Below are 27,500 nucleotides of genomic sequence, written 5' to 3'. Positions count from 1 at the left end.
ATACCTTTGCATTTTTATAGCGCTGTGGGCACTGCGCGGGAGCAGAGCGGAGGTTGAAGGCAAGCAGCCAGAGACCAGGACAAGTGTCCCGAGTCTGCGGTCACCTCCACGGCTGAGGCACCACCAAAGACCTGTTGGTATTTCTACAACGCCGTACCTACAGGTTTAATGATCAGGTACAGGAATCTGCTCCAGGCTTACACTAGCCATTCAAAATCTCATTCTAGGAGCAAATATTTTTGCTTTGTTTCAAATATGTCAATTTTGGGAGCAGGGAATAACTGTGCAAAGTATGTAAAAATAACTTTTTAATGACTTCATGAATATTTTTAATACAGATAGGAACTATGATAAACATACATACAATGCCTGTATCTGCAGATCAGAGCAATTGAGAAACACCAACCACTATCTCATTCACTTCAAACTCAGGTTATCTTTTCATTATTTTATCAGTATTTAATGCCATACCTGTTCTGGAAAGGACCCAGAATAGTCCTTCCAGAGATACCACGCACCAGAGATACCATGCACCAGCTCGGTTACAACTTCTAAGTGACTGGGCCAGAAAATTAAATTTGTATTTTTCCATTCAAGATAGAAATAAATGAGGACTTGTCTCAATTTCACTTTGTCAGAGAGCTGGTACTGACCAAGAACTTCACCTGGGTGTCTTCTGAATTCTCCTCATCACCTGCAATTTGCAGATCGAGCTCAGGAACTGAACTTTGCTGTCACACGGCAATACACATCGCTACGGAAGGGCCATGTGTGACAAGAGACCACAACTGGCCATCATCTGACTTCAGATTGAGAAATTACTGCATGCACACACTGAAGTGGAACTTCTGGTCCCACCTCAACTCTCTTTTTCCCATTTCTTGGAGTTCTCATTATTGCCTGTTGAAAGCACCACGGCTGATGCCAGGCCTGTGAAGGTTCCTCCTCTCCTTCTCCGGAGAAAAACCAAAAATTAAATTCAATTTACCTCAATCTACATTGTTGGAACTTAACAAAAATGCAGTCTCCCAGGTGCTGCTATGATCCAGCTCTTCTCCTGACTCGTCCCATTAAGAAGACATACAAACCTGCCCACAGTTCCTAAATAAGTCAGAGAAGACGTAGTTTCCTATTAACACTGGGATTTCCGAAGGGTAGGCAGGACCATCTGGTTATAATTAGACTGGAACAGGCGGGGAGGTTCTGCAGAAAACTACTGAAGATTTACAGATACGCTGGAAGTATCATTCCGGCATTAATGAACCCAAAATACAAGGTGAATAAAAAGGATTCAACCACCCTCATGTGTTGATAAAGCACAATTTCCAATTCATACCTAGAAATTAAGCTTACTAACATCAAAATTTCAAACTCATCACAACCTTTGGTTCGAGGTCTTGGTTCAGGATCATCAGGTTTAAAACTAAACCTGGGAGTGCCGATGACCTACAAATTGGAGAGCTTTGGAGAAATAAAGCGACAAACCCAAACAAGGAGCTCGAATCCCCCCAGCCCTCCGTTCACACACACACACACAACCTAGAACCACCGCCAGCAAACTAAGCGTGAAACTGTGGGCTCTGAACTTCATGCATATGTCCTACGAGATTTTTTTTTTTTTTTTTTAATCACCTCAGGGCTCCAATGTGCTCCCGTGGTGTAAATGGGAATAAATCCATGAATTTTGATATCATCTTGTGTAAAACTGATTCTGCAAATGGGAATTTGTTATAACATCCTACAAGCACGGACATATTTCCCCGATTAGGCTCCTGTACGGTGTCCTGCAACACAGTCCAGGAGGACTCACCAGCATGCCCCAGGAAGCACATGCACAAACCAATTCTATATCCACCCGTGAAACGGGGCAACGCCGAGGCAGGGTATTTTGGAGAAAGCAATGACTGTCTCCAAAACTGCCAACTGACAATACCTCCACAATGATGGTTAACCACCGGATTACGTCAGCACAAGTATTCTGGTTGTTCTCCTCCAGGCAGGCTGATGGCAGAGGACCTGAGAGTGACAGGGAGGGAGGTTGGGATGCGCCAGCATCTCTCCTGTAGGTTTTGTTGCTTCACACATAATTGCTTTTTCTCTATAATTCCACTTAGAATTACATCGATGAGGTGTTTTTACTGTTTCATTTTTCAACATGGCCCCAAATATCCACTCCCAAATGACTCTGGATCAAGAAATCTGCACCCTTGGTTGCTTTCTGAAGATCGTGTTACCAAAGATAACCTGCCCTAGAAAATTAATATATGAAACATGCAATGCAAATGTGCTCTGCTATGTGAACAAAGTATAAGATCTTCACTTGTCTAAAAGATGAATAGCAATTTCTTTAGATTTCTATAAGTTTCTTTGTAAATGTGCAAGTTAAAAATAATATTCATTAAATTGCTTAACTGTAATAAAATGTAACTATTTGCTTACTGCATACAAATTAAGTCAGTATCAAAGTACCGGTCTTCTTTTTAGTTTGTATTAATTTATTATTGAATTTAAATATCTAATCTATGAAGCTAACACTTACATAGCACTTTACAAACACTAATTCACAAATGATGCAACATCTTTTCATGGCACATATGAAAGCAGCAGCAATTAATTCCTAGAATCTTCTGGCTTCAACCTCAAAGTTAGTGTTTGGTTTTTTTTTCTTTTTCTTTCTCTTTTTAAGGAGCACACATTTAAGCAGTCAGCAAAACAACTGTGAAGACATAAAGTGTGATTTCATGAAGTCACTTAGCCTCTTGACTGATAACGGTGCCATCATACACAGCGCGCTGCTAAATGAACTACAATTTGAATTCCCGAGATTCAAATTATTTAAACAGACATCCTGGAAGCAAACAGAGGAGAAGTCCTATCAGTGACCCCTGATGGTTTTTCAGAGACTAGGGTTTGCTAAATTAATAGGAAGCCCTAAAGTAACCACCTTGTGTGGAGGAAGTTCCTGCAGAAAGTGGTCAACTGCCAGGAGAGGAGAACTCTACAAAAGCACAGACAGGAATTCCGGGTTATTTGGGGTGCGAGAAGCAGGTGGGGTTGGAGAAACGAGCATGCTGCTTAAAAACACCCCTGTCCAGCACCTCTTACAGAATGATTCGCTTTTCCAAGCATCTAAAGAATATTACAGGGATTTTAATAAGTTAGTAGGGTTAATAAGTACACATTTACCTGATCTAACAGCCCCATTATTTAACAGAAATCTGCAGTATCAGGAAAATACTACCTATGTTTCACAACCTGCCACAAAAAAGAGGCTGTTTCCTCATCCTGTGCCCTGCTGCCAAACCCAATGAAATCAGCACAGGCACAAACGTGTTTATACAACATTAAGGGTTCACGTTAAGCTGAAAGCAAGGAGGAAATTTGACTTTCAGATTGACAAATGAAGAGCGTACATATATTCTTGTGTCTGCAACAAAGAACACATTTGTGTACTTGCCCACTGAGCAGTTGTGTGTGAATCCTTAACAAACCTTGCTCGAAGAGACACCGCAATCCTTCTCCCTTAAAGGATGGTCAGAGCTAAGGTCAGAGCACCCTCAATCTGAATTTCAGATCTTGACTTTTGTTGGCTTTACTTTTTTGTTTGGCATTAAATATGAATGATGTTCACCGAAACATTTGGAACATTAATTATAGGGAAATACACATAATTTTATTGCTTGCCTGAAAACGTATAGCTTCAGTCATTGTTCACCCATGTAACGACAATCATGAGCTTCAAGCAAAGTGCTAAAATATAAAAGGCCACGTTCATTCATGTATTGGTCCAAGCTGCAGCACTATAAAGTACATCAAAAGGTGTTAATGGTTTCAATATTTATCTGCTGCAGGGAAGCACTCTAAAAAGAAGACAGAAAAAAAATTCTGCTAATGGCTGTGTCTCTCCATTAAAATGAAAAGCTTAATGCATCTTATAATCAGAGGACAATTTGCAAATCATTAAGAGAAATGTAAAATTCCATTAAAATACAAATCAAGAGTCCCTCACTGGACTAATAATCTTTTTGATATTATTTTGCATTTCACTATTTCTGTTCCCAATATCCAGGCACCACAAATGATCAGTTCTTGAACATGCTATTTACCACAGCCTACTTCTTTAACGAGAGACTGAGAGAAGTATAATCTGCTATTCAGAGCAGGTACTAATGAAGAATTCCATATATTCTGAAATTTAATTAAAACCCCAAAGATTTCAAATTAGATGCAATTTGAAATGCCTGGGGCAGAAATACATGCACTTGCGTGGCAAGGGTATCACGCTGAAAGTTGATACCGTAATTGGTCTTGATGTATTTTTGTGTTGCCAGGCTGAAGCACAGAACTCATAACCATATAAAAATTCTCTGTAGATTACCTGCTCATTGAAAATGCCATCACTCAGGTAGTTCTCTACTAAATTACCATGCTACTAAAATGCACAAAGTGATTCGAAGAGAAGAGTGGCACAGCTGGTCGACGCTGCCAATGAGTTATGCATGCGTCGACGCTGCCTTTTTTCTTAGTAAAATATGCTCAGTTGAATATTAAAATATAATTGGCATTCAACCTAAGTAGCTTAAACCATTTTGTTATCTTCTTTTAAACCGATTTGGCTCCTCCACAGTTATTTTCAAGGATGCGATTCACAAACTAATGACACCATCACATTCAGCTAGATTTGTACTATTTTACATTTGTCATAAATAGGAACAATTTCTACAGCCTTCTAGGGATGTCCTTTAATACTGGCTCCTCTTGAACATCAAAGGCCCAATTCATGGGGAAAAAAAGAAAGAAAGAAAAAAAAAAAAGAGTATGCCATTTATGTTGTTCTTGCATATTTTATTCTGAGGAGAGTGCGGGATGCAAATTTCTAGTGAAAAGTATGTTTTTACAGTTAAGTAAGTCCTTGTTTTTCCCAGAATATACTGGTCAGCTTGCACGTTCACAAACTCCAAAATGAGATACAGCAAAAATGTCTTGGAAATAGGTCAGAAAGGGGCATTCTTAGGTCAAGCAGCAGCAAAGTATCTATATTAGAAAATGGCTTCCCCTCAGATGAATTTGTCTACGTGCCTCTAACATAAAGGCTGTTGCAAATACCACTATATTTTCATTTTCTGAAAAAAAATAACAATGGTATTTAGAAACAAGGTGCTTGCCATAGTAACAGTCACATTAGGCACATTACCTTTGAAATACCGAACAGGTTAAATGTATATGAGTATTGACGATATTTCCCATCGATAAGGGGATTTAAGTAAACTTGGCTGAAAGTTCATTAATAAAATAGGTGTGGGGGGCTATATTGATAAAATCCTTTCCTTTTATCTTGATTATATAGGTTTTTATTAAGTAGGGGTGCAAAGGTCACATGGGGCTGCATGTGTGGCAAGCAAGCACACAAATCAAAGGAAAAATGAATTAAATTAAACTTATTCCTCACAGGTCTGCAATGCTAGCAGGTTGCTAAGGTCTGGGGCTTCGGGTGAAGATGATGACCACATGACTCTGGATACAAGAAGTCTTTTTCCCACATTGGTATTTGTTTTTATCCACCTTCAGTTCTTACCTTTTAATCTAAATCTCATATCCAAGCAGCAAAGTCAAAAGTTACCAGGTTGGTCAAAATATTTCTTCTATCAGGGTCAACTTACTCCTTTTATTTCGTGGAGGGAGAAAGGATCTGATTTTGAACATACTGACTTTATAAAGAAGCATCCCATGCATGCGGCTTTTACAGCTGCAGATTACAGTGAAACTGTCCTGACCTTGGGCCAAAAGCAGGTATACGCAAAGATAAATATGTGAACTCCTGACACCATCAGAGCTTTCTGCTGGGTGCAGTCCTGGAAACCTCCCGACAAAAGGAGGGGACCGTCCACCAGCAGCCAGGGCTGCGTCACCTTGCAAGTTGAGCAGCAAAGGGAGAGCAGATACTCCACTTCCATCTTCTTCCACCCCACCACGGCCATCCTGAATTCAGGATCAGTGAATTCATACCAAATAGCGTAAGACACCAAACACAAACCTTTCCCTTCAAAAAAGAAGCCTGGTTTTGGAATAATTTCAATATCTACGCATCTCTGCAGCTATTTCAGAGTCACCATGACTTGCTCCAACATATCCAAATTCTCTGAGACCAAGTAAATTTTTGCCATCATACAGTGATGTCATACAGGCGAGTATCAGCTGTGGAGCTTCAATCCATCCTTACCTAAAAAATAAACTATTTAGGTAACGCTCCCTTATTCTAACTGTGGCCTACCTGTAATTAATGTCAAGAATATTGACAAGAAAGGATTATCCTACTGAAAATACAATTTATTTTATTTTTTTTTTTTTAAATAACTGACCCTTTCACTACCTTCCCCATGGCAGGACAGACACACCACTCTCCCCATACTTAGACTCTTTCAAAGGTCACATCTCAGGCCATGGTTATTCTGCAAGGCTCCACCAAAAACCCACAAGAAGTTACGTTTTCTCGGCCATCCCTGGAATCAGTGCATCTAAACTGCTTTGCCTAAATCCCAACAGCATGCCAGGGACAGTGGCAAAAAGGACATTTACGTCTAATAGGGCCTGAATTGTCAAAAATGGCTTGTATTTGGCTGGCAATTTATCCTATGAACGGTGAACTCAAATTAAGAGTACTCCTTAACATACACCTAAAATGACACAAGATTCCACTGAAAATGATGGGAATTTTGCTCTGAGTTCAATAGGAACTGGGTCAGGAATTTTGTAAATTTTTCTGTCCAGAGTGCATTTGTACTGATTTTTTTGTTTGCTTAGTTTTGGTTTTAAATACAAATGGTTGATGGAAAGCAACAGGCCAACTGGGCTGGAAAAAGAATTTGAGACATAAAATAACTGGGCTAGTTTTGGGTTGTTTTCATTTTTGAAGGTTGAAGAGGATTGATTTCTGTTTGAAGAAAATTGTAGGAAAGTATTGGATTGTAAAAATCCATTAAATGTCTAGCAAAACAGTGACTTTCTGCTTATCAAAACTATTCTCACATGAAGTGGTAATAAAAGAAGGTGCCAGTCTCTGGAATTTGAATTTTGTGTTGGCAGACAGAAATATGAAAGCTTGTCATCTCTTTGCACTTGAATCTGCCATGTCCAGATATGTGAAGTACTAACGTTTTCGAGCAGATTATTTCATATTACTTTAATATAACATTTTCTAAAAGCCTAAATAGAAATGTATTTGCATGTCTGATGAAGCTGCAGGAATGAAAAAGGGAAAGGCAGAAACATTTCACAACTTTTTTTCTTTAGTGAATTGAATCTCTACAACAAAATTAAGAGAATTTCACAAATTGCAGCATAAATAAATGGCATGAATGACATTTTGCATTTGTCTAGGAAAGGGCAAGCCTTGCCTCCTCCTCAGCAGGTTACCCAACAGCGTAATTCAATTCTGCAAAAATATAAATATAACCTGGTAATGCTGGTGGATTTATACTTTCCCAGTTGGACTTTAATGAATTTTCAATTTTTACTGGAAATAAGGTAAATGTAGGGAGAGGATACTGGGACAGGTTGGCTCCTGGAGTTTTTCTGTAGGCTGAGTTTTCTGCTTTTCCTGTTGAGGATGGTCATGCTTTGAATACGGCAATTGATGAAATGGCATCGCCTGGCCTGGGGGCTTGGGCACTGCATCATTCTCATTGCACCAGTGAGAGGTAGGGCTGTCAGCTGCACCATACCTACCACTCAAACCAATTTATTTCATATATATATATCTATATGTATATACACACAGACACACCTATCTAAAAAGGAAATCACAGGAACTGGTCCTTGATGTAACACCTGATGTTTATAGTATCAACTTTACTACATTTAAGAAAAAAAGATCACCCTGGGACTAAGTAAATACGTAGCCCCTGAACACGTATGTACCTGCACCATGAAAATATATACTTAGAGAAGTTCCAGACAACCCCCAAAACACTTGTCTTGCCTTAGCACCCTATTTGGCTGCCTATCATCCTAGTAAGCTCCAGCCAGCTAGCATATTTTCAGATACTGCGTATGGATTTATGTATATTAGATCATACTAGAAAAGTAATTTAAGAGTAGGTACAATTTATTTTAAAAGGGCAAAAAAAGTTACAAGTCATACACAGGACTGAAGAAAATTAAAACTACATAGGATCCAGACATATATATGTCTCTATAGATATGTCTCTCATATCCATAGGCCATCACTTTAAGAATTACAAGTTAATAAAGATAGTAAACTTGTGAAGATGTCATTCCCTAGTATTTACTATCTTGCTAACACCACACAAAAATCATTCTAGGAGTGAGCAGAAAACTCTTAAGTTTAAGATGTACTTAAAATGCTTATGGTTACTTTTTCTACTAATGACCTAAGTTATCTACAGCTCAATGAAATCATTCATAGGTCAAATTCAACCTTTCCATTCCTCACCTGCCCTCACCCTTAACTCCCATTTTCTCCTGTTCTCCTCAAGGCTGCAAATCACCCCAACATAACGTTGCATATTTTTTCATTACATAAAACAAAGCCGTGCAGTGACCTCAGGACTGACCAGGACGTCTGACATCCCTGAGTGTTCTCCAGCTACTCCTACTCTTTTGATCAGGTTTTTTCATACCTGCTCCACTTCGAGTCTCAGACCTTTCCCCTCTGCTTCTGGGGCTCCTGAAAAGCAGTTTACTCATTCTTACGGTTTAAAGAATGACATTTTTACCAGCCATTTCTTTCCCGCCAAATGTGAATGCAGAGTTGCTATCCTATTGGATAATAGGATAATAATAGGATAAATAATAACAGGATAATAATAGGATAAACTGGCACCTGAAGCTTCAAAATTTATAGCTTTACTAGGCAGTATCTCAACAAAGTCAATGATTTTTATGATTTTTTTTTTTTTTAATCTGTAATTTAAAGCAAGGGAAAATAGATCTGTATTAATCTTAACACTGTAAATGCTTTTCTTATTTAAATAATCTTTATATATTGAAAAAGTCTTTGGCTAAATTGTGTGTGAGAAAAATGTACTCTTAGAATATACTGCACACTGTAATTAGGGTAAGCAGTACAGTCATTAAAAACACCTCTTTTAAACGTAAGCATTCATGGGATGTTGAATTTGCTATCTCAGAAATAAGTGAATTAACAGCCCCACAATCTTCAGAAAACTTGTGATTTGAGCATTCCAACCACAAAAAGGAAAAAACATACTTTGGCCTTTGCTGAGTTACAGCCAGAATGTGTAAAATTTACTTTTCTTTCTTAATCTGCTGCAATTTTTTTTTTTTAAATAGTTTAGAATGTGCAAAACCAGTAAAACAAGGAGGTGCTACTGTGTTCCACTGGCAGGAAGGTGAAAGAGTAATCCAGCTGCAGTTAATGGAAGGATTTTCTCCATAGGTGCTTTCTAAAGGGAGAGATTCAACACCACCTGCAGACCCCAGGAAGGACGGGCGAGGGTGCAGCACGGGAACCAAGGACGAGTCCGACTCCACAGAGGTGGCACCAGAAAATAAATAGTTTCTTCAGCCTGTAACTGGTATTTCACAGCGTGCTTTGCCGTCCTTTGGCAGGGACTACGGTGGGTTCACTAGCCTGCGCTGCTTTGGTTCGAGTTTTTGAACAAGGAGGCTCCCAGGAAATCACAGGGTAATTATTGATTACAGGCCTGGGTACGGAGCGAAGTCATCTTGAAGGGAGAATGGAGGTACTACCAGTTTCTTTGAAGACTCCCCGCTCCCATTATGTATGAAGTGTTTCATCAATAACCCCTCTTGGATGAATAACATACATTATGCACAGGAAATTTTAGCTACTAATCTGGCTTGCAAAGCTCACCTCTCCGGTCTCCATCCTCAGGTTGTTCCTCCTCGATCTTTTTGCACAGCTTTCCTCTGCCTTCGGTTTGCAAGGCGACACAGATAACGTCGCTTGCAGACCTGCAGAGACCTCCTCCCTCGCACTGACATGGTAATTCACAGCTTATTTGAAGAACTAGGGTGATTAAGGTGGACTGAGTTGAAAGGCGCAGCTTTGCTTCAGGTCTATGCCTCCGGTACAGGGACCCAACTGAGGAACTCCAGGCTCAAGACTATAAAAGTATGGTTCTGCAAAGCTAAAGGACTTCTTCATCCGGCGAGGACGGCGGCATGGCATGGCAGGGCACGCAAAGAGCAGAGCCCCAGGGCTGCTGCTCGTCACAGGGCAAAGGAAAACTCTTGTGTGTCTCCAATTTCCTCTGCTCTTGTTGCTCTAATGAGCCATCTGGTCTGCAAACACACAACCGTTCCTCGCTCCAGCGTCCAGCGCCGCAATGCTTTCTGCGACCGCAACCACCACGGTTACAATGCACAAAAAAAGAAAAGTCAGGAAATTTCATGACTGGCCAAGTTAACATTGCCTTTTCCATTTCACAGACCCACAGATCAAGCAACTCATGCATAGGCTTCAAAACAATAACGGTCAATTTTTTCTTTTTGATATATAAGGGGGGCTAATGACCATGATACATTAAGACCAATTAACCACTTGCCATTATAAATGTTCAGTGATTTTTCTGAGGCGTAACACCTTGAAGTCATGCTACGGAGAAGTGGGAAAAAAGCCCTTTTTCTTTGTTTAGTGAAATTCCACATTGAGCCCTGGCCATGACACAAATTGTTGAAAATGCCAGTTTTTCAATTACATTAAAAAAAAAAAATAAATTGGCTGCATAGGCTAAACTGGACAGCCAGTAAGCCAACAACTCCTGGAGGTGCTGGGCAACCAGCTTCAAACTTCTGCCTGCCTCAAGCTGTGCTCCAGCATCAGTGCTTCAGATTCAAACTTTGCCAACAACGAGTTATGAGGAGGAATGGTTAATTCTGTATTTAGAGTGCTTTTAAACACGTTTCCCCCTTTTAATAGTAATTCAGACAATTAAAGGCACTTTAGAAAAATTTAAGACACAAGATGAGCCGCTGAAACAGTAAATGTCAGAATTCAGCTTGCCTTTGCCTTGGTAACGCATATGCACTTGGCAACCAAATTACAATAAGATAATGAAACAGTTATTATTATATTTTCACTGTCAGCGCAGGGGTTGCTGGAAGGTACTCGGTGTTCAAAGGGGGTTTGGTGTCTTGCTTCCCTATGAGCCCAGAAAAGCAAAGCATACAGCTAGATGTTTTTTGGGTGGTCATCAACTGTGCTCCTCCACCCGTCCACGCAGCGCTCGAGGCTGGGTGCTGCCGTGCCGGAAAGATGGCTTTCTGCAACCTGCAAGACATCTTTCTTTCTGAGTTTGCAAATCTCCCTGCTTTTGTTACCTCAAAGTTGATTGTGGCCATTTTTCTCTCCACAAGGAGCTATGTCTTAATAGTTGGCACAAAAGCAGCTGCAGAAAATTGACCATGAATTGAGAAGTGCTTCATCCTGAAAGCACTTTACACTGTTTTGTTAAATGAGGAACCTCTTATGTGTTTGACATAATCAAACCCCTTCCTGTCCTCAGATGATGCTAGCACAGAAAAAAAAAAAAAAAATTGATATAAGCACTGATTAAGAAAGAAAATATCCAATAATCAGTCCTTATCGCAAAAGCACCTGATGATGGAACTCAAGTCACCTAATATCAAAGAACCACACTGTAAGTGGTCATATTTACAGGGAAGGGGAGAAAAGAAGGGCCAAAGGTTTTGACAATTCATTGGAAGAGCTGCTGCTGAACAGAGACAAGTAAGGAAATCAGTGTGGTGAGAAAAAGCCTGCCTGGCTTTGGATCCTCATGCTCTCGCTTATGTTTATTCTGCATTTTTAAGTGCCTGGAGAAACGAGTAGGCACTTTCAAATGTAAATGTGAAAAAGTAAATAAATACCAAACTCCTAATTTTGCATTACTGCATTTCTGACTTACAGATAAATTCAAATGTACAATGTAATCCATGATAATGGGGTTTTTACCTTACCTTTCTACTAAATAACTTTTAAAAATAGTTTCTTCAAATTTTTGACATGTATTTCCACATTCCTTCCAACATCATTTTCTATTTTATAAAAGTGTTACTAGGAGAAGGTAAGAGAAGAATAGAAATGCTATCACATCATTGTGATTTGTGCCAATTAATTCTTTGTTAGTATTTCCATTACATACGTGCCTCCCCCCATAAAACGTGCACACCTGCTCTCAGTCCAAGAACAAATAACTGAACTAAATTAAAAAAACCTGAACGTGCACATGTTAAAATGAGAAAACCACGCTCCAGTCCCCCCCAGCACCGAACCTGTGATAGAGAAGGTCAAACCCCATTAGGACGACTGCTGCCCCGTGCGTGCCCAGTGGGACCAGCATCCTTCACCAAGCCACGGGTGCTGCAGAGAGACCAGCGTGGATGCTCACCACCACCGGCCACGTCCCATCCCACCCCCGCAGGCAGCTCTCAGATGGGTTTCGCATTTGGATGGTGCTGAAAAGTTTTCCTCCCCCATAAAAAAAATTTGAGGGTGATGACTGCTTTTCCTCAAGAAGCTTCCTATTAACAAATATACTTATTTCTCCTTTTTTAAATGATCTTCAGTCTCTTCCAGCATTGCCTGCCCAGGAAGGTTGCTGCCCAGGGAAGGACCAAAGTCCCCTACCAACTCTGACCATAAGTAAGTCAAGGCAAGACTGCTCAGGGCTAAACCCCAAAACAGCAGGCAAAACATCAGCAGCAGCATTTAGACCAAGAAATTTCATTAGCCAAGCTAAAAAGAATTCAGTATCCAATTTAGGAAAAATTAATAAAAGTAAAAGCACTACTTTAAATGTTTTATAATCTTCCAGTACATAATCTGGGAAGCAGGATTCCCCTGATGTTATTCAGAGACGGAAGGAACAGCAGCAGTAACTATTTCCCACCCAGCTTTGCCCATTCACGTTCAGCCCAACCCTAAAGTTTTCACAATACGGGTCTTAATTTCATCCCAGCTAATAAAAAACCTCCTCAAATGGTCATTTAATCACCTAGAAGGCCATACTTCACGAGCGTTTTGGCAGTTTTGACATCATAGTGTCATTAGTGCTTATTCTCCCACATGTTAATTGGATGGTTTCACTGAAATTTCTAAATGAAATTTTTTTAGTAGTTGATAAAAATGATGTTTGTATAAAAATTAGGGTGAGACAGTGCAATACACAGCTTAGTTTAAAAATACTCAGTACCCATGCTGTAATTTGACTATGAAAGCTCTCGCACTGAGAAATATTCATACCATAGAAGACTAATTACCGAAGTTCATCATTAAAACAAAGGTCCTGTGCAAAGCTCACAAAGTGTAAGACTCCCACCTTCCGAAAGCAACAGCCTGATTATCTGCAGAACGCTCTGCACAACAACGGCATTTTGATTTTGTTGTTCTACTTGCAGCTGCCATTAGATAATTAAGAATAAGAAAGTGAACAGCAAGAAGAAACCTACTATTTATAGGAATCAGAATAAAACCAGCAATTAGCAGTAGAGACAGCTGAGTTCTTGTAGATACTACTTGCAAAGGCGTGCCTGTCAAAACAGCCCTTCCTTCCCACAGGTAAAACCGGCCATTGTTTTACACGGGTACTGACGTACAGTGCCTATGCCTTAAAATACAATACAAACCTAGGCACCCTTATTTAAAAGGCGTCTTTCAACTTGAACCACAAAAAAAAGTACATAAAAGTTATAGTTTATACAAAAACTAGTGCTATCTTACCTCGTGTAAGGTAGGGGATACTAGTCCCTTTTTGGTCCTATATTATCATGGAATCTAATACAATTAAAGAATGGATCTATTAAACTGAAGCTTTCATTCACTGGGGAATGACGATATTCATGGACAGACCAGAAGGCACTGCAAAAAGCAGACTTCTGAGAATTTTTTTTTTTTTAAACAATGGGATCTATTTCATTTCAAGGGATTGACTTGTTACAAGGTCTTCAGGAGCACAGCCAGTGAATGGAGAATGGTAAGGAGAAACTTTTCTCAGGTCTTGTTTTTATCTAAAGACATGAGTAGCATAACTTCTTTATAACAATACTTGTTCATTTAAAAAAAAAATCCCAATAGTATCTATGATAACTTTGAGGAATCAAAACATAGGTACCTTACACAAGCCAACCATCACTGACTGCTTTGGCACTGGTGAGGTGTCCATCCCAACAGACGTGGACATGTCTAAGCCTCATTCCCCCGTTGCTGGGAAAAAGCCCGTTTAGGTGAACGACGACATTATTGAAAAGCTTACTGCCCTTCAGATGCATTCCTACTCAAACCTTTCAGCCAGCAACTGTCGGGAGCTGAACCACATCACTTTTATTGCCATTAACCCAGAATGAGGGGGACAGGAGCATGCACCACCCTGGCTGATGGGAGCAGGGAGGGGACGGGCGTCCCGCGGCACAGACCTCGCCGGAGCAGCGGGTGGTGGAAGGCCGGCAGGGGAAGGCTCGCCATCCTCGCCGGTTCGCAGAAGTAGGCGCGCAGCCAGGCCGTGCACTGCTTCAGCGGCTCCGTCATCTCCTCCGCGCCTTCGCACACCTCGCAAGCGGCCGAGGACTCTGCCCTGCTGCAAGAGAGAGAGAATTGTAAAATTATAATGAAAAAAATTACAAAAAAGAATATTCATCACTCTACGTTAACAAACAAACAAACAAAAGAATCAAAACATTCAATCCAGAGTCAGATTCCATCTTTTTTCTGCTCTGATAAGGGGATACTCATAACAGCAATAACAAAAATGCATCCTCATCACCTCTAGAAATGCAATGATGATGCGAGGTTGCTTACACCTGTAAAAAAAAAAAAAAAAAAGATTGGTGAGAGAAAAATGCCGTGCAAAGTGGGAAATGTCAGGGAGCAAGAAAACCACCCAAGTCCATGGTAGACGACGCATCCTCGTGCTTCCCGGGTGGATGGAGGTGAGGCTCCTCCTCCATGTCCCCCAGGGGCGCAGTCCCGTCTCCCCAGGGACCATCCCTGGGGAAAGGAGGGAAGGAAACGGCTTTCTGCTGAACCCATGTCTTCCTCTGCCCCGTTTCCTTCCAGCGACGGTGGCAGGTTTCTGCTTTCCTCCACTTATTGAATTGGAAGGAAGCAATTGAGAATTCATTTGATTTTCAATGGCAGCTCGTGCTTGCAGGATACTGAAGAGCAAAGCAAGCGAACAGAAAGCACCTGCAAACAAAAATGTACTTCTTCCCTTGTTGCTTTTTTCTTCTTTTCCTCTGGAAGAGCAACGTGTGTATGAGAGGGATGAAAACGTGAACACTGGATTTGCAAATATCCGGCCGTGTTTCCCAACCCGTCCGTTTGCTTCCAGTGAGGCGAAGCAGCGCTGGTGAAGGGGTGGTGGTGCTCTCCTGGTGCTTTACAAGACCGCGATGCAGTGGGTGTCTTTCAAAACTGCAGAGACTGACTTCAGGGTACCAATAAACAAGCAGAGCCCATTAGCAATGCACCCAAGAGAAACAACGGGAAGACCGATAAGGAGACAACATCAAGGGTGACTGCCAAAACAGCAAGTCCTGCCAACAATCTTCTCCTATCCAGAATCTTAAGTACCACTGATGAGCCATCCTACACTCTGATTATTGCAGGTTTTTTTCCCCCAGCTGGAAACAGAGCCAGACCCCAGAACAAGAAGTTTCTCAATAATGTGCTGCTAAAACTCAACAGCATAGTGTCCTGCTGAGGGGTTGGATGTGTCACAAAGCAGGAGAAGGGAGAGAAAATTGTAGAAATATGAAACTACACGTGAACCTGAGACAACAGAAGAAAGAGAAAACCAGAGCAATTCTGCCACCCAGGTCTGGGGAAAGAGCAAACCAACCCAAATCCCCCAGTACGCTCAAGCATGCTGCAAGCGAGCGAAAATATGTTTTTAGCTCCCTCCTAGCAGAAAGCTGAAGAAAACGAAACGCGTGATGTACCAGTAATGGCATAAAAGACACCAGGTCTGCTTTTGCCACAAGGCACCTCTGCAAAAAGACTGAACGCCTTCCCACGCTTGATCCACAACAGCTCGTGGAGCCGAACACGACGGGACGTCGGTGTAATCAGACACCAGCCCCGGCTCTGCCTCTGGACAGGATAAATGATGTGCAGGCGGGAGCTGGGTCAGGGTTACTCTCAGAAGCGAAGCCCTCACTCGCCTGGTGCATGATCAAACGGCCCTGCCATCTCCCCCAGCCCCAATTCATTTTCTGATTAATTGTTAACCACTGAAGGCCACATAATTACTGATAAGAAAGTGGCAGAGAAGAAGAGGGACGCAGAGGCGGACAATTAAAATACTCCAGTCGCACAAGAATAAGAGTTGATGGCTTGGAGCAGAGGCAAAACAAAAATCAAGAATCAGCGTTGGATCTAGTATGCTAGAAATTAAATGCAATTCTATTTCTCTCTTTCCATTTATTTACCAAGTTAATGCTTTTGATTTTTCTTTTTTTTTTATGTGTGTGTGAAGTAGTATCAATTTGCTTTATAACACTGATGTCTACTTTGTGTTATTTTGCTATTTAATAATCTCTTTGCTAAAAAAAAGTATGAGAATCTGTGCACAAACTTTTTTGCATGAATACCTACAACATGGACCTCAAACCAAGCTCTCGACACCACGGATAATCCGTTATTCTGCACATGTACAACACTCAGCAGAATATGGCTCAGTTTTACTGTGGATTGTTAGAGCTACGACAATATAATAACTACAGAATATAATAATGCCTCTGAAATCTCAAAGAGAAGTTGGTAGACTTTTCTGCTCCATTTATCCAGAAGAGCATAGAAAGCACTCAAAACTACAGTAACCTTATGTTTTTCACATCATCTTGTTTCACATTCTCGGGAGTCTGGAAATGATTTGGACTGTAATATCATCATAAAACCAAAAGACTTTGTCTCCTCGCTGCTCTGCAAGCAAGCAGCCCCCAGCTGGGCTCCCAGCTCTGCCGCCGACCGCCCCAGCCTGATGCTGCCAGACAGGCACTGTAATTTCCTCCTGCTCCAGAACGGCACCAAACTACCGCCGTTCTCCCCCGAAACAGGTGGGAAGCAGCACCCCAGCGTTGGCGAGGTGCAGTGCTACTGAGGCTGGCGCACAGGCTGCTCAAGGCTTTGCCTGAAGCCCCAAAGTAACCGTCAGGCCGTTAGCTCCATATTTAATATACGGAATGGAGTAATGGTCCATCAATCTGTTTAAGACAAAACAAATTACAGCAGCTGCTTTGCCTATCTGTGTAGCTGGGAGGGCTGCAGAAACGTGCTGCGTACCATAGCAAGGCTTAGCCATCCCAACGCCTGGATACGTACCCCCTGCCATCACATACGCATTCCTCACTTCCACCAGGTCTTCCCTGGCAGGACTGTTTGGACATAAGTCTTAATTTTTTAATTTTTTAAATTACTGCTTTTAAGAACAGTGCCTTGTCACTGCTGAACACCTCTAGCTGTTTTTGGTGAGACCATCCTCCCACGACTTCAACACCAGACACTTTCACAATGTCCGCCACCTCCACGGCCACCTCCACCTTGGTCAAGAAAGCAAAAGCTTTGCAAGACGAAAATTAATTGCCTTCTAAGAATGCATTGACTTCTTTTCCTGTAGGACATAAAGTCGATTTGCCAACATATATGCAGAGAGCTTCAAACTGGCAGAAAGTTTAAAAAAAAAAAAAAATCTTTGTATTAATTTTGCTTGGCTAGAAATGCTAACAACTATTCCTGGGAATTTGACAGCATTAATAAAGAAAAAGAATGAACATAACTTATGCATGGGTGTCTTCTACTGGCCCTCCTCCCCTTTCTCTTTCCAAAGTTGCATAGCAGCACTCCTTCTAGAAACTACCTCATCATTAAAAATTCAACTTAAAACACCAGCTGCCTTTTAAAGGATTTTCTCAGGCTTCAAAGCCACGCTTTGGTCCAAGTAAGCCGTATGTACATTTCAAAAAGCAAGGCAAAAGTGGTCTCAAAACATTCATAAGACGAAGAGAAGAGCAGATGAGTTACATCACGGGGAATTTCTCCCCTCGTGTGAAATTCCTCTGCTCAATGTTAGACTTCTTGGAAGGTTTCTGAACACCCTACTCCATGCCTTGATCTTTGAGTATCTCTAATGTCAACATGGACAGGAAAAAGTTAGTTGTATACCATTAGAGAAAAATACCAATCTAAGAGTCACATTAACTACTTGTGCCTAATCTTTAGCGATGAACAAGAAAAAGGGGACCCTCTTTTCTTAATGTCCTGCCCTTGGTGATCCCCCAGGAAGGGACTTGCTCCTGACCATAGAGCCGTCAGTGGTGCAGGGCCAGCAGCACACAAGGTGATGGCCAAACGGCCATTCGTGATATGTTTTACCTATGGGAAGTTTAAGTCTTAAACCTGTGAATCAACAAGACGAAACTTTTACTTTTATACAGGAAAATAAAATAAGCATATTCATCTAAAAATGCAAGAAACTAAAGAGAAGGTGTGAGAAATCCAATTGCTTTACTTTTGCCCTGGAGAATTTCATTATCTTTCCTTAAAAAGTACCAACAACTTTTTTTGCAATGTGGCTAGAATAATGAGAAGCATTTATTTAAAATGCAGTAGTCTTATTTAAATCACTTACATTTTCATCGGAGAGACTGTCATTGCACTTGTTTTCATCAGTGAATTGTGCTGCCTGGCATCTCAAAAAACTCGAAGTGGAGGTTTTTGTATTTTCACTTGGTGAACAAGAAATCATTACTGTGGGGTTTTTAGTTTGGGTTTTGTTTTGTTTTGTTTTTTTTAACTGAAACTTTTTTGTTTGCATTAACATGCCAGCCTCTAACATGTGTGCAGTAAGTTAGATGTCTGTCTTAACTTTATGGTGATGTTAAATGGATATTCAGCTGCAAGTGACTGACTCATCTACACGACTTTACAATGTGATGCTTAATTAAACTACATACTCCTCAAAGAGAAAAAAACCATGCTTGTCTTAAGCTATAAAAAGCAGGCATCTAAAAATATCTACCTATTTTTTTATTTTTTCTTTAAGTTGGATGTCTCTCAAAAGGAGACTTGTTTTCAGGCCAGGGAACGACTGCTGCTGCTGCAGATCTCCAGCCTGCGCGTTCAGCTCTTGGCGGTGGTGAAGTCCAAGAGAGACGCAAGGTCAGTCCCAGCACAGGAATCCACCACAGCCCAGGTGCTGACCTGCTGCTCCAGCTTACACACACGACAGCTATTCCATACCATTCTTAGAGCAGTCCCGCATATTTATTTCCATTACAGCTCTTTTTCAAGACTGAACAACCTAAGGAAGGCAGCGGGCTCTTGCGTCTCCGCAGCTGAGAGGTGTATTCTTGAGGCTCCATCCCAGCCGCGTCTCTTCTGTGACTTCTTATGTTTGCATGGGATGAAATGAAGGAAAAGATGGTTTTAGCAGAGGGGGGGGAAAGCAGAAACACCACCTGTTTCAGTTTAACAGGCTCCTTCCAAACCACTTGCCAAGAACTGGAAGTTTCTAACGTGCTTCCAAAATAAACATGTAAGCAGCAGATTGGCTTCAGTGTCATCCTAAATAGCTTAAACGTTATGAAAACCAGAGAAATGCTGTGAGAAGCCTCAGTGGGTAGCCATGTTCCAAACTGGTATGATTTTAATTATTTATTTTATTTCTGAGCTACTTTTTGCCTCAGTCAGTCCTTAACAAACCTTAACAGAAACACTACAAGATGGACTATGAGTTGTGTGATTTAAAATAAAGAGAATATATCACAACGGCTCTGCTGGCAACATCCTTAGGGTAAAGCTAAGAGCTGACAGCTTCCTTAGGGTAAATATTATGAGAATGTTGTATCAGCTCTCACAACACATTTATGTATTTATTTGTATATTTGTAAAATATTTGTATACATTAAATATAATCGATCAGTTGAACATAACGTCCAATGCTCGCTTCCACTGCCTGTAGCCACACACACCTGAATGTTTTATCCCCGGAGAACTACCTCACCCTCCAGTGGTTTGCCTAAGAAGAGGTTTATAAACTGCTTCAGGTGCTAAGCTAGTGAAGAGTCCCCTTGATTTCAATTTGGTTAAGATATAAACCAAAAAAGCTCCCTAACTAGCACAAAAAAAAATTGCAACTCCTAGACTGCAGTCAGCTAGGGCCACTGGTACGTGTGGGTAGACTCAGATAATTCATTATTACATGACTATAACAACTACAACAGTTCCTTTCCAATAGCAGCAGGGATAAAGACCTAAAATAAAAATAGAAAAAAAAAAGATTTGGAATGTATGTTTTTACATACAACTTCCCAATCTTTTCTCATGGACATTAGGGTCTTTGCCAGGCTGTTACCAACTGAATTGTGCATTCACACCATGGTACACATAGCACTGAAGATCACTGGGTTTACAATATCCTATTATCTTCAGGTATGTAGAAAATAAACATATTTGGACACTCAATCACATCCCATTCTATGTTTTTTAAGGGCATCCACAATTTTTACCACTGTGTTACCTGAACAAAAAGCCATAAGCGCTTTTAATCATTAGCAACCAATTGTATATTAAAATATAAATAAATTGGTTCTAATTAAGAGGCTTTTGGATCTTGTTTGACCAGAATGCTCTGAAAGCAATCATCAGCTGTACTCTTCACAAAGCAAATGGCACAAAATCTCACCAAATCCTTCTCTTAGCCTGCCTTCATTAAAATCAACATCAGAAGTCCATGTCGAGTCTAACATGGACAGACAAAGAAAGACGGGAAGAATGCAGAGGAGGAAAACCAAGCAGCAAACCCAACGCCTGCAGGTGTGATGGGCAGAGACGGGGTCTGGCAAGAAGGAGCAGAAGGCAACGACCCATCTCTAAGGGAGCTCCGACTTTCCCACACTGCTCCTGAGGCTCCCCAGAGCCTACATCTTCATGATTTACAACCAGGAAAAAGACAGAAAACTACCTGGCAGGCAGAGACACAAAATTTTAATTAAACCTGTAATAGAAAACATTGCAGTTTGTCCCTGGAAATCTGCAAGCCCATTTATAGGGTAGCACAATGCTCAGTGTCTCCAGTTTGAAGAGTACCTCCAGGCTGGGGTAAGTAGGAAGAATTTCTGTCAGCGGGACATATCCATGTTTGTTCTCCGTATTTTGATGTTTCTTTGGCCATTTGATTTCTTAGAAGTGTGTGCCTTAAACAGGTCCAAATATTATCAAAATTACCCTAAGTCCATTAGGGATGAAAAAGGCTCTGGCTAGGAGTGCATTAATAGAGGAGAGGGGGACAGAAATAAAACAGCAGGAAAAAACCCCTGCAAGTATCTTGTATTAAAAAGCTCCCTTTTTTCCCCTCAAAATTCCCCCAAAACAAAACAAAAGGAGGGGTGGGGAGAAGATTTTAGAAACCTTCCCAAAACAGGGAGCCCATTGGAGAGAGTGGGACTCCTGCACCACGTCAGGGAGACCCAACCCAACGGGTAATTGAAGCCCAACCTAAGCAAGTGTTTGGTGACTGTCCGTAAAGATCTCCATGTGGCTGTCATGCTAATCCTCTTGCTAAGGGAGAAAGACCAGAGGCCAGTTGCTGCAGCAGACTCCGACTGTAACGAATGGGCTCTGACATGACCCAGCAGCCCTGCTCGGCGGCCAGAGCGCGTGATGCTATCTGACAGCAATTTAGACATGGCTCTCTTGGAGACTGCAGACCTACTTAACGTCAAACAAGAGGGGGGAATGCGGGTGGACTTCTGAATGGCTTTTACCCTCATGCCAGGGTTAAAAAAAAAAGAAAAAAAAAGAAAAAAAACCGGGAGGGAAGGGTAGACATCAGGCTTATGGAAAAGGATCTTACAGAAAGAATCTGCCCTTGGGTGGAGAGGTAAACATTTTTTGGAATATTGCCCAATTACAGTAGAATTCTGTTATCACCATCAGGGAGAGTTTAGGATGTAGCCATAATCCCTCTGTGAGTCACCTGAGGAACAAAACAGTCCTTGGAGCATCAGACAGGAGCAAAGAGTCTTAGAGACCAGTGAGAAAAAAAGGGTCCTTGGGTCATTTTCCCCACGAGGTGCCATGCTGCAGCCCAAGGACCAGACAAGCCCGTAAGCGTGAGGACATGCCCTTCCTCCTGGTGCCTTCTACTCGGGATATTGCCTCTCGGACAGACTCCTGCACCGACCAAAGCCACCATCGGTTCGAGATGTCTCCTGGCAGTGAGAATCCATGATTAAACTATTCCTAAAGCATTGGTCAGCTGGGCACATCTGGTGCATCAAGCATCTCCACAGCTTAGGGTCATTAGTATGGTTAATTGTGAAGAGCTCCTAAATCAGAGTAAATTTTGACATTTGCAAGAGAATTCACTGCCGATTCTCTAGGATCTGAATGGTAACTCTTGCCATGAAATAGGTATGAGGGGCAAGTACAACTTAAAAGGTTATGTACTTTTTTTTTAAATTACTTTTAAAAATTTTATCAGCAAATGATTGAATACAACTTTCCACACAACGCTTATGCATATGAAGTCACCAGAAGTCAGACCTGTATAAAAAGTTGCACTGTCTGAAAAGTGAAGGCTGACTGCCTTTTTTCTTATACCTATATGTATCTGTGCTTGTCTTACCAAACCATTTTTTTCTTAGAGAAATAGCTGGTGTATTACTTCCAAATGGAAGAATCAGTAATGATTAGAACACAAAAATTAACATTAAAACGAGACTCAGTCATGCAGCATTATTCTTTACAAAATAAACATAGAGTTAGCTGGCATTTTTACTGAAGCCTTCATTGTGAAGGTAAATAAAAATGTATTTTATCAACACCTAAATGTCATTTAAATAGTCTTTCTTTGATAGATGAAGGCTAAAGCCACCCCAAAACTGCAGATGAATTATCTGGTCTCTAATGATTTGGAAACGATTACAGGATGCAGAGCAATCTCGTTAAATTTTATTCAAAAGCTTACTACACTTGTGTTTTCTCTTATTTTTCTATCAATGAAACCCATGAGGTTTAAGAACAATTCATTATGTATGAGACCCAACTTACAGTGCTTGACTGTTGATTAATAGGAAAGTTTGCTGTATGTACATTTGCAACATTAGATGCATACAATATGCTAACTTATTCTTTCACCGAAGCTAATTATTTACAAAAATGACTACTTGAGACTACAATTTATTAAATGCATGCATCCAGTCTCAATTTGGCCCCAAAAGACAGTCTGGAATGAAGATCTTTTACTTGATGTGACAACTTCTAGAAACAGTGTTATTAATATTGTAAATGTGGCAAATAAAGAGTTCAAATAGCCGTACGTCTGTGTTGCAATTTTTCCCCACAACTGAATCAATGAACAAAGCAGCTTTTTAGGTTTAAAATTCATGGAGAAGCACATCCTTACATAGTTTAATTTAGCTGCTTATAAATGAAGTGTCTGTATGATAGTAGTAAGAGATTAAAAAAACGGATGAGAGCTGCAATAAACAGAAACAACACCCCAATTCGTGTTGAATGACCCCACCGCAGTTCCTTTTAAGACCTATTAAGAAGAAATTGATGCATTTATGGAAGAGTACAAGAACTCAGAACTGAGTTAGACTTACTCCTTGTCATACAACCTTTGCAATATTTTCTCCTTTCTGCTTTTATCTGTTATTGAGGATGTAAATTCTTACTGATCTGACCGGTCAGAAATTCTGCATTAAAACGGTACCTCTCTATTACCCAGAAAAAGAAGTATGTGCACAGAAATTTGGGTATCAAATACAAATTCCAAATAAATAGATGCACCTCTTGAGTAAAATACATAGGTAACCAAATGGCCTAGTCTTTTTTTCGGGTCTTGCAATTAATGATGTTAAATTCAGGTGCGAAACCGAGGTTGCCTAAAGAAAACAGTACACAGCCCATCGCCACTGCCAGCCTGCAAAGCCGCTGCCTGCTTATTCTGTGCTACTAGTGCGTACCAGCAAACACTTTAAAGAAGGGAGTGAGACTCCTGTCTTCACATGCCAAGATAAGGAAAATCAATGTCAATGCCCAAAAGACTCAAGTGATAGCACTGAAGGTCATTAAATGCTACTCACTGCCCTGTACCATTAAAGTTTTGATTGGAATCCTATATAGAGAGACACAGATTTCAAACAAGATCTTGCCCTGGGATACGGTACTGTGAGACCACGGAGGAAACACAGCAATCAGTGAGCAGTGGACTTTCCTAGGAACACAAGAAACATGTTCAAGGAAAACAATGCTACTTGTGTGTGGTCTTGGCTTATTTTTCCTGAACAAATTTACTGTGTTTTCAGAGAAGCGTATCTCATTACGGACAAAGATCTCTGTTAAAACAATGGTAAGGTGCAAGGATAACCACAAAGAAGTTACGGTTCTTCGTCCACCTCAATCTTCTGCTGTGCGTCCCAATGCCCCAAGCCCTGCTTCATTGTCCACTCCATGCCAACCTCCTTCCCACTCCTTATATTGCCCAGTTTCAATGTTCTGCCCTTTTACTACCCTGGCCACCACTCACCCTCCTTAACTCACCTGGTTTGGGCTGTCTCAGCACTACTTGTTGTCTGACCTTACTGCTTTACAGCGGATTTCACGGTCCAAAACCCCAATTTCTGTGTATCTTCTCATTGGAAAGGACCATCCTGTTCTAGACTGAGAATGGAGGAAATCAAGCGCACACCGAAAAGACCCTCAACCAGCAACAATTAAGCAGATACTTCACATGAAATGCCTTTAAAAAAAAAATTAACAAAAAAGGAATTTTTTAAAAGCAAAGATTCAGCCAAGTTACAAGCAGCAGCACACTCTCACCCAAGATGTTAGGCAACATTAAGCATAGGTGATATCATCCGTTCTATCTATAATTAGGTTAAAAGAAAGTCAGTTAATTTTAGCACTTACAAGAAATTGTTACAAAACTTTTTTTCTTATATAAAAGAATTCTCCCATCAGACTTCTGAGGTCGGTTTTATCACATGCAATTAACTGTGTTAGGGTTGGCTGCGGGGGACCCTTAAACCGCACACCAGACTCCCTTCGCTTCTCCACTTAGCTCCTCTGTTTTAGGGTATTCACCACAGCTCTCCCCACTATTTCCCAGCTCTGTGCCACTGCCACGTAGCATCACCTCATACATAAACCCCACCACCTCTATTCAGAAGCTTGCCTCATAGTAATAACCCAGTTGCTAACTGGTATCTGAAGTAAAATTTACATTTTTTCTACATATCTAAGATAGATATAATCCCAATTATGCATGGATTTAAAAAAAAAAAAAAAAAAAAGAAAAAACCTAAGGCAGTTAAAATACACATTACAACCCTTATACTGCAAGACCCAGGTCTCTGATCTCCACTGGTGCACGGGGAAATTGAAGGAGGAAAACTTAAGGCTGAGTTATTGGAACTGGGCTCTGACTTTGGATGTCCACCTTGACGTGCATTAGTGCATGAATTCCAGATGAAAGTGAGCACCAAGAATTATAATCAACAGCACCTGCAGATACTCCAGCCTATTAAAATGAATTAAGATACAGATAAATCAGGAACCTCTTAAGAATTCAACTCATCAGGACATTTTTCAAAGCAACTTCCCAGTCTGGGTGTAATGCAGTCTGTGCCCTCTGAGCATCTCCTGTTAGGACCAACCGTAGGCTCATCTGATGCCTGACATGCAGGATCTCCCATCAGGGCAGAGATTGGCATATGACTCCCCAAGCACACTCCTGACACAATCGGAGATGTGCTGCCCATCTGGTGCTTGAAAAAAAAATGAAAATACTTTCCTCATGTGAATGAGGCCCTTCTGATGCACTGCACGCTGAAGCAGCTGTATGGGAGAAAGGATGGCAGGGAAGGCACCAAAGCCCTTGAGGCCAGTTTGACCCTCCCCATGTTACTGTGAAGCTTCCAACACCGGTGCAAAGAAATGCTATTCGTTTATTTTGTTAAACCAGGTATGAACACTCAGAAACCACAGAAACAGACACTGGCATCAGATGAAACCATCACGAAACGCGTCAAGATCTGGGTTCCTAGGAGGCATTCATCATCCAAAGTTTCATGCCATCATAGGCTGAGAGCAGGACGCTCAGAAAAAAACTGCTAATACATGCCAGTTAAAACAGCACAGTTAATAAATATACCCTCTCCAAAGCTTTTCTACAGGGCTTTGAGATTATGTCCCCCACACCTTGGCAGGATCTTTCCTAAAATGGCATTACCCAATGACAAATTGGCTTTCCTTCTTACCAATTTGGCCTCAAAACCAAAAATACAACCCTAGAACAGCAGGAAAAACAAAAAAATACGGCGTATTTTCCTCCATTTTAATAAACACTTGTCAGCCCTTCTTGTTTACTGTTTGCAACGCACTACAGTGCCACGGATCTTTGGAGGTTTTGTGTAATTACACCCCCTTGCACGCACGAGACGGTCCTTTTTGCACGTGCACGTACGTAGAAGAGAGACACGGAGCCGGATCTGCAGAGCACGCCCTGGGAACCCTCTGAAGGCAGCGGGAACCTTTGGGAGAAGTTTGGGGCTTCCCACACCGGAGCAGCTCCCGAGCAGCCCATCGCCCGCCTCTGCCGCAGGCGTTCCCTGCGTCTTCCCAGTCGGGGAGGAAAGCTTTTCTTCTCTCAGGTAACTGAGCAGAACCCAATCACAGGATTGGAAAAACAGTAGGGCACGTCAATAAAACCAATAAAAATACTGTTTCAAAAAACTGCTGTTATAATTAACTGAAATAAGAGTCTATAAACTGCTACCTCAAACGAAGCTTGTTAAAGGCTGAATATAGGAACTGTAATTTAAACAACCTCTCCCCTTCATGGACCACCTTGGCCTCAGCATGCCCCTCGCTTCTCCCACCCTCCCGCAAACCTCTGGATCCCAGTGGGATGCCGTTGGGATCCAGGAGCTTTGGGATTTCTCCATGCAGAGGTGCTGCCCTGGGATGTGGACCTGATGCGACCTTACGATCGCATCCGAAGTCCCGCTGCGGAGGACAAAGTGGGATCTAGTGGAAGCTGTGAATTACAGCCCCGGCACCGGCACATTCCTACTCTGAAACCCCACTGATGTCCTGCGGCAGGAGAGATGGAGACGCTCACAGACCATCCTTCTGCCTACGATAAGACAGACAAAACTACTTTACATAACTCTGTTTCGAATTGCGCAGAAATATTCTTCAAGGATGCTTTCTCTCCTCTCTCTTTGGAAGTGGTGAGCGGTCCCTGGAGACTGCTGTCCTCTGAGCTTTAGGTGCATCTGCATTACAACCCCATTAGCTTGTGTACTACACTCATTAATAAATAAGCTTCCCACTTAAGTGCCTTTCTTGTAAATTGGTTTGTTCTGTTCCATATAAATAATATAAATTTCTCTTATCAAGTATGGTGGATTTTTTCTTTACCTATGTACAGACACTACAGTAATTTAGCCTAAGAAGCAGTTCATGTAACATGCTTCCTCAACATTCC

At 41.3% G+C, this 27,500-nt stretch overlaps 1 protein-coding gene across 7 annotated transcripts in view; it reads right to left on the bottom strand.

The window, feature by feature from the left end:
• The window catches only part of MGMT (O-6-methylguanine-DNA methyltransferase), a 169,175-nt gene that overhangs the window by 21,062 nt on the left and 120,613 nt on the right, over positions 1-27,500 (bottom strand). For 6 of the 7 annotated variants that reach the window (XM_069797257.1, XM_069797253.1, XM_069797256.1 and 3 more), the window contains one exon: positions 14,419-14,579. In XM_069797257.1, coding sequence (XP_069653358.1) covers positions 14,419-14,579 — 161 coding nt within the window. The remainder of the gene's footprint in view (positions 1-14,418; positions 14,580-27,500) is intronic. The other variant, XM_069797252.1, reaches the window with a different exon arrangement.

Source organism: Haliaeetus albicilla, chromosome 11 (genome assembly GCF_947461875.1).
Source record: "Haliaeetus albicilla chromosome 11, bHalAlb1.1, whole genome shotgun sequence".
Classification (NCBI taxonomy): domain Eukaryota; kingdom Metazoa; phylum Chordata; class Aves; order Accipitriformes; family Accipitridae; genus Haliaeetus; species Haliaeetus albicilla.
The sequence above is the reverse complement of the archived record's forward strand: the minus strand, read 5'-3'. Positions and strand labels throughout refer to the sequence as shown.